An 8,894-nucleotide genomic window follows, 5' to 3' on the forward strand; every position below is an offset into this window, starting at 1 on the left:
GTTCGAAAAATTAAAGGTACGTGTAATTATTCTCAGTGGTACTCAAAATATCACTTTAACAATATAACTGAAAATTTCTGTATTTCACAAACTTTTAATAATTGTATTGTAAAAATGTATCGATCGTCTCTTTAGAAGTTATCATTTTTTAACCCAAGAATTTTTTCGTATAAAAATATTAAAATATGACTACTATTACGATAAGTTATTACTTATAGATATCAGTTGAACTGGTTCGCATTTTTATAAAATAAGTGTATCAGTGTTTCAAACTTTGTCTTAATCCAAACTTTTTCCCCAAAAATGTGCGCAATTATTATATTTGGGGGACCATTTCAAGTAAACAGGAAATTTAAATAACTGATACTGTTTTTCGTTTAAAATACGCTAATTCGTTAATCTATCTATTATCCTACTATGTGAAAAGTAGACAAAATGTTAAAATTTATAAAAACGGAAATTATTTAGCAGTTAAATAGAAGAAGATAGTTATAAACAACTGTAATTTTTTCCAACAATTATTTTTGCTAAATTGCCTTAATTATGACTATACTCTAAATACTAGGTGGAAAAAAAGTTGAGAATTTCAGAAAGAAATTACAACTATCTAGCATTACTGTTGTAGATAATAGCTGTAAACAATGATAATGTGTTCAAAAGATTAGTTTTGTAAAATTGCATTAGTTTTAAATGTCTCTGAGACAAAAGTGAACAAAATCTTGAATATTTTAGAAGAAATCACAACTTTCTTGCATTATCCAAGGAGAATATTATTTAAAATAATTATTAAATGTGTAAACAATTTTTTTTTACTTTAAATTAGTTATTATACAACGTTAATTTACGAGTTGAACATAAGTGAAAAAAATTAGAAGAAACCGCGATTTTCTGACTCTATTCTGAAAGGAAATTGCTAAAAACTATAAAAAGTTGTTTAAAGAATTGATAGAAACATATTTTTATAAGCATAAGGTTTTATTTTAGGTATTATAAGTAACATGCATAAAAAAACCGCAAAAATATCCGATTTCGGACTAAAAACTATTAAAAGCAAATTTTTTCACACCCTTCAAAACGGATTTATGGGGCTAATATTCATAAAATGAGGTTTGATTCGTATTCTATGGCTAATTATAAAGAGAAATTTTTTCTATGTATCTTTTTTTAATGGGAAATACGTGTTAAACTTCATACGTTGATATGCATGAAAATGAAAAAAAAACTTCTAATGACTTTTAGACATTATATTGTACTTTATGTACAATCTGTGCTGATTTTCTTGAATTGAAATTTGATTTTTTTCAGATGCGAAAAATTATACTTTTTCTTGGTATATGGTCAGCTTTTGCCATGGGTAGTAAGCTGAAAGTGCCTGCTGAACCACCGTCTAAAGAGTGTGACAGTAAGTGATATATTTTATTAAATAAAAGTATAAAAGTGTTTCGAAACAAAATTCTTTTCTAAGAAAATATCTACTCTTGTCGCTTCTCTAGGAATCGAACCACAGAACTATCGATTGCCGGTCGGGTGCTTTCCCATTAAGCTTGTAAAAAGGTCGCAAGAAGAATCTTTTTTCGGAAATATACGTATATACGTATATACGTATTGATCAAGTTAACTTTTCAAATAACAGAGAATATTTGACGTCATTTTTGGACTAGATGGAAAAAATCAAAATAATGTGTAAATAAGATTGTTTTCTGAAAAAAGATCGACTCTTGTCGCTCCACTGAGAAACGAAGCACAGAACTCCCGATTCCCAGTATAGCAATGAGAGTATATTCTTTTCCCGATTGACGCGTCGATTTCTTTTTCCATGCTGGTGAAAAAGATATCTACACTGATTAATGTTAACTATTTCTGATAATAATACAAATTCCTTTAAAATATAAAAATATTATTATTCTCGATAGACGATTGAAAATTGCGAATTTTAGAAGTTTATTTAATATTCCTACTTTCCAAACTAAATTTTCTATTAATATACATTTTAGAAATCGTTGGCTGTTACTATAATTGTAGATCATTTGACAATGAGTCGAACAAGGACTTATTAATAGATCAGATGGATGTGTCTCTTTGCACTCACCTGTTTTATGACTGTGTTGGACTTAAGGAAAACGCTACACTTCAAATTGAAAATGATTATAAAAATTTAGAATTTGAAGCATATCAACAGCTTATTGAGCTGCGGAAGAAAAACATAAAGTTGAAGACCTTGGTTACAATAACGGGCTTGTACGATGAAAATATACAAGATATTAACAATAAGTAAGTAATATTTTCTCTCAGCATTAAATACACAAATACCGATCTGGCGACCATAAACTTATGCTTCTACTGTGGCGTTTAATGAGCACCAAAAATCGTAAATTGGATGAGCTTTGTTCGAAAAGCCTTCTCAATACATTTTACGCAGTATTCTTAGATACATAGAATCTTAAGGTCTTAAATTGAGTTTTTTAAACAAAAGAAAATTTACTGTAGTTACCTTCGCAACATTTTGAAGTGCTGAAAAAATGAGTTGCAGCTGGATTTAGCTTAGCTCTTTCCTGTGAAAAATTAAAACATGTGCTGGTGACACTTGACAAATTTAGTTGTGTTTTCCTCAAAAAGTCGTTTTTCGAAATTCCAAAGTGATCAATTTTTCTTTAAATTCTATTTTACAGAGCACTCACTGATCCGAATTTAAGAAACAAACTAGTTGATAATATTGCAGACTTTGTGAAAAAATACGGATTCAATGGTCTAGACCTCGAATATTCACAATCATATCCACAAACTGATGAACAACTTTCTGATAAGGAAAATTTCGTTTTACTCTTAAAGGCGCTCAGAGAAAGATTCGATAAAGAAGATTTAATTTTATCTGTGGTAGTTGATCCTATTGAAACGACTGCTAAAATATTATATGATATTGAAGGAATATCGAAATATGTGAACTTCATCAATTTAAAGACTTTTGACTTTCACGGACGCTTTGATTTGGAGAAGAAATTTGGTCTTGGTTATATTACTCCAATGTATCCTTCATTAAAGGACAATGCAGATGAACGCAAGATAAACATTGTAAGTACCTTTATTGTAGGCAAACAGTTTATGATTTGGGAGGTCGACTGAAAAAACTAGGCCATAAAAAGCCAAATTGATATAAACCGTAACCAAAGCTAGTTGAAAGTTTATTGTTACGTGGAGTAATTCCATTCTTAACATTGTTCATTATTAAGTGAGTTCTTTGCTTTCAAGACTATTTTTGAAAATTCACTGCTAAGAAACTACACATGATATTTCGAAACGGTTTTTTCCTTTTCATTGATACATTTTTTTACTTCAAAAAAATGTTTTAAAAAATTGTTTTTTTATACCCATAACCTTTGAGAAATCTTCACCGCACGACTTTTGGATAAATGCGTTCAAATAAAAATAATGGTATTTTTTTGAACATATTAAGGCTTTCAAATCTAAAATAAAAACTTTTTGAAAATGCCGCTGTGCTGACCTATCGCCATGTATGCTGAAAAAATTAAAAAAAAATGACTTGATATTATAAATATTTCTAGTCGAAATCATACCAAAAACTGTTTTTGAACACGAATTTTGGGAAAACCGAGGGAAAACGCGTTTAAACACAAATAATAGAATTTTTGTCCAACTATTTTTTTGAGCTTCTGAAGGCATTAGCAATTAAAAAAATATATTTGAAAAAGAGCTATAGCCCTGACCTAGGGACATGTCTGCTGATTAAATAAAACATTATTAGACAAACTTACGATATAATCGGCTAAATCAGGGCACGTTTCTAATAACTTGCAGATTCAAAATATGTAATAAAAAAATCTATTTTTTGACATTTTCAAACCAGAAGACCCCCACAACTAGACTCACCGATTTTTTTATTTTTCTGTTTTGAAAACTTTAGGTTATTCTGTTTGAAATATATTGTACAATTAGGTTTTTATGTAATCCAAATTAGAGTTCTTGAGTTTATCAAAAAGTTTGAGATTTGACCAATTAAATGCTTCTAGCAAATCTTAATTTAAAATTTATGTTTAAACTGCCTTTCGAAAATTTGCAATGTTTCCATTTGCCCTCTTCTTCAATCAAAACGATTCTTAAGACTATTACGAACCCATTTCTCTTAAAAAATAAATTTTCATATTTTTCACTCAGTGTATTAAAAGCTTCTTAAGTGATTTTAAAATACTACAAGGGATTAAAAAGTACTACATAGAATACATTTTTTTCGGAATTCAACGATATTTCAAAAGTTTTTAAAATATATTATAACACACGAAAAAAATTTCGAAATATTCCAAGGGATCAAAAATTTGTAAGAACGTTTTAAACGTTTCTAAAGGTTTATGATATGTGTCATGTAATTGAAATAACTTAAAAAGATTTCAAGAGTTTAAAGCCATTATCCAGCACAATTTAAAATAGGGAATGCATTTTTTTAAGAGATTCTTTGAGATTTTAAGGGACATCCAGGAGTTTAATTAAATTTAAGGAAATTTACAGGATTTTACTGGATTTTTAATAGATTTCAAGACATTCCAAAATAAGTGATAAGGTTTCAAATCATTTTTAGGGTTTGGATATGATACCGAAGTATTTTCAAGAATTGTCAAGGATAACAAATTATTGAATAGATTCAAAAGTTTCAAAGAGATTTAAAGGTATCTTATAAGATTTCAAGTGATTTTAAGAGATTTAGACGATTTTCGATGATTGAACGGAATTTTAAATTCTCCTTGTTTGAATCAGTTACTATTTTCACTGATTTGTATCAATGGAAAAACTCCATTAAACATACCAATTCCTTGAAAAACAAAATTAGTTTAAATTTCGGTAAAAGGAGTTTAATATATTGAAAGAGATTTCAAAATTTTCGGAAATATTACCCTGAATTTTAATGGTTTCGGTGAATTTTAAGGAGATTAAAAATATTTCACGGAGTTTTAAAGATTTTATAATATCAAGGTTTTCAAGGATTTTGAGTTTTAAGAAGTGCGTAAGGTATTTTGATAGATTTAGAAATGAGAAACTGCACACAAAAAGATTTTAGAGGATTTCATGCCATACAGAAGTATTTTTACACATTTTTAAGGATATCAGGGGATGTTTTAAAAATATTTTAAAGATTTCAAGGTATTTAAGTAGATTTCAAAACATCATTGAGGGTTTAAAAGATTTGCAGGGATTCTACAGGATAGATATTAAGGAATTCCGAAAACTTTTAATGTCTTTCAAAATATTTTAATGGGTTTCAATATATTGTAATTTAAACATTTCATGGAATTTTTAAGATTTAATTAAATTTTAAATGATTTACACAGATTTTGAAGTATTAGGTGGAATTTTATTGCAGTTTTTAAATTATTAGGTGATTCCAAGGATTTTTAAATTTCAGAAGAGTTTAAGAGATTTTAAAGTGAGGCACTGAATTCAGAAGGATTTTAAGAGATTGCATGCGGTACAGAAGCATTTTTGCGAATTTTTCAGGATTTTTCGGGGTTTAAAGAGTTTGCAAAGTTGTGAAAGGTTTTTGAGGGATTTTGATGGATTTTATCAGATATAATAAAGTTCCAATGGTTTAAATTTTGTAAAGGACTTTTAAAAGATTGTAATGGATGTATGTTGTAAAGAATTTTATGAAATTCTGAAACATTCCCAAGGAAAGAAGACGAATAATGATATAATATGTATAATGGTAAAACGTAATTCAAACAACAACAAAAGAATTAATTAGCATATTTATTTTCCCCCACTCCCTTAGTGAGGATTCTCAAAATTTTCTGAACCCACCCTGAACAGGACTTACGTAATTATTCCATAATTACATAATTATCTATTTAATATTTCTTAAATCTTTGAACAATGTTCATTTTATTATTATTGTTGGAAACTTTAAAGTACACGAATTGAGACTTTATATTTTATCTTCCTATTCTTTTCAATTCCACATGATGCAATTTCCAAATCAATTTTTTAATCGAAGAAGTTTACAACCTACAATTAAAATCATTTTATATTTGAGAAAGTACAATTATATTTAATTCAACTTTCGTGGTGATTTCTAAATTAATTATTTTTTTAGGATTATGTTGTGAAATACTGGATTTCACAAGGTGCACCACCAAAGAAGTTGATACTAGGAATTCCTTTTCACGGAATATCCTTTATTTTGCTTAACCCAAATCAAATTGATAGAGACTCGCCATTAACCGATGACGAGAAGACAGGTGTACAACTACAATATAACCAAATTTGTTCGTATGAAAAAGATCCACAACAGAAGCATTTTTATGACAAAGTGCAGCAAGTTCCATATATGTATTGCAGTGGAAATCAAATTATTGCTTATGACAATGTTAAGTGAGTTTTCGAATTAATTTTTATTCAAATGTGTATTTCAATATTTTTAAGGATAATTAACTTTAATATTTATTTTTAGATCAATCAAGATGAAAGCTGAATATGCTCAGAAGATGCAGCTTGGCGGTGCCATGGCATTTACCATAGATCAAGATGATTTCTCTGGTACTTGTGGTGAAAAGTTTCCACTTCTGAACACTTTGAGCCAAGCTCTCAAAAACCAATGTTAAATTCTAATACTCAAATCTAAAAGCAAAAAATAATGTATTTATAACATCTCTGAAAATCCGAGCTCTTCTAAATTCCTAATCACAAGGTCATCGAGATTAATGTATTAATATTATTATTCAATTTATTTTACTTCAAAAGGAAGGTACTTCAGGTGTTTATCGCTACTTTTATTATTCCTTATATATCAAACCTATGGAAAAAGTTTCCTCGAAATAAAAGATGAATAATGAAATTTTCTCAACAAGAAAAATAAAGGGGGTAAACCACCCCTACATATTTCTAAAGTTGTGCTAATATGTTTTTAATTCACAGGAACATTTTTTTTCATTCCATGTTCTTGCATAATTTTACAATCAATCAATGCAATACAATTGCGAAAAAATATGTATTAATTGAAAACCGATGAATACATTGTGTCATTGTCCAAAAGTAAATTCGCTTGGTGTCATGATTCATTTGATTGACATTTCATAACATAATAAGCAAAAACGAACCGTGTTTTTGGCTACATGTAGCTACTGGGGTTGAATTAAGAGGGATTGTATTAAATTGAATTTAATATGTACTTTGCACACACAAAAACAATTAGAAAATAAGTTTTATGACGAAGGAAGTAAATCCAGTACATTCAACATGAATATATAAATTGCGAGGGAGTATTCACCCCCCAGTTATGTATATAGTTGCAAAATAAGTCTAAAATCAAGCAAAAAAAACCCGAAAAAATACATGTTGCACGATAATGAAGGTATTTATGTATTTTTAAGAAGAGAAGTGCAATTAAGAGGGTAATTACCCATAAATTGTTTCACATTATTAACTATATAATCAAATATTGTGCGCTTTATTTTAAAAGTTTTTTCAATTTTAAGGTATGCGATCTATTGTAAATGAATCACCTTGTTTTTTCGCAAAATTACATTTTTAACATAATATATAATGAGAGCATATCTGAGAACGAGCATTGGATATTTCTTGTTGTTTCTGTTTGAATAATTTTGAAATTTAAAATTTTATCAAATTATACATTATCATGTTAACGGAATATTTGTATAGCTGGGATTTTACTTACACTCATGTACATAGTTCTTGGGTAAAGGTTGACCTTGAACTTCAGATGAAGGTCATTCTTGGAGTTACTTTTAACGGAAAATACCGTGGTTATCCTGAATTTGTGCTTGAGCTTGACCTTCAAGGTCATTTGAAGGTCATTTTCTTACGTTTAGCGTTATTCCAAATTCCTCGTTGAACGTTCCTCCAAGAATGACCTCGACCTTTTTCATTAACGCCTGAACCGAAGCAGTACTGATTAGACCTGACACATACATGGGTCAAGCCTAAAAACCTTCAGCTTCAGTTCAAGGTCATCCCTGACTAATGACCTCAGTACATGTTTGGACGTAAAATATCCCGCTCTTTCGATTGTCGTTGTCAAAAATAGGGGTTCCTGGTTAAAAAACAAAGTTGACCTTGAAATAACCTTCAAGGTCAAATTCAATGGGGAATCGACGAGATCTTACTGAGTTACAAACTAAGTATTTTCCCAAATTTTCAAGGATTATAAGATTTATAAGAATGAAACGGATTTAAAGATAACTTATAAGGTTTTAAAAGATTTCTGGGGGCTTTCAAATATAAAGGATTTTAAACCGTGTCCTCTTTTGAGCCATGTTAGACCTACTTTAGCCTTACTAAGAAACTGTTAATGAAATTCTCTCATTCATATTTTCAATACCTCTGTAAGACCTTCAGGTTCTCTTTTAGTTTTAGAAATTGGAATAAGACCTCTCCAAGTCCTAACTTTGATGACGTGCATAATATAATTTTTGGAAAATATTTATTATTTCCTTTTATTCTCATTGGTCTCACTTGAAAATTTTAATATTTTAAATCAGATGAAAATCAAAATGGTTACGAGAGCAGAAAGTTCTTTCGTCAGATCAAAAACATAGAAAATATGTTTTACAAAATTAATAATGTGACTTGCCATTAAGCTGAGCATTAAAAAAATCACCATTTAATTTTTTTTTTTAATTTAAGGAAAATGCGGAAAGCATCAAGCATGTATGCAAAATTAATACTTTTTGTTATACATGCTGTTCAGGGTTTTAAAATTTTCATATTTTAATGTAAATTTTTGAATTCTATAAACTATTATACCTGTCAAATAAGGCTATTATAATACCACATCGTTTATTATTTCAAGAATTTTTAAAAATAAGAGAAAGGCAAAACTCTATTGCTTACTTTTCTGCAATATTTTATTTTATAATTGAGAACATGATATT

General features: G+C 28.8%; 1 protein-coding gene across 1 annotated transcript; it reads left to right on the plus strand.

Moving 5' to 3' along the window:
- On the plus strand, positions 1–6,605 carry LOC117181121 (chitinase-3-like protein 1). The gene is made up of 6 exons (XM_033373689.1): positions 1–16; positions 1,306–1,402; positions 1,995–2,271; positions 2,670–3,069; positions 6,098–6,375; positions 6,455–6,605. The coding sequence occupies exons 2-6, from the start codon at positions 1,306–1,308 to the stop codon at positions 6,603–6,605; spliced, it is 1,203 nt and encodes a 400-aa protein (XP_033229580.1). The 5' UTR covers positions 1–16.
- Positions 6,606–8,894: the final 2,289 nt, after the last annotated feature.

This window comes from Belonocnema kinseyi, chromosome 10, assembly GCF_010883055.1.
Source record: "Belonocnema kinseyi isolate 2016_QV_RU_SX_M_011 chromosome 10, B_treatae_v1, whole genome shotgun sequence".
In the NCBI taxonomy this organism is placed as follows: Eukaryota; Metazoa; Arthropoda; class Insecta; order Hymenoptera; family Cynipidae; genus Belonocnema; species Belonocnema kinseyi.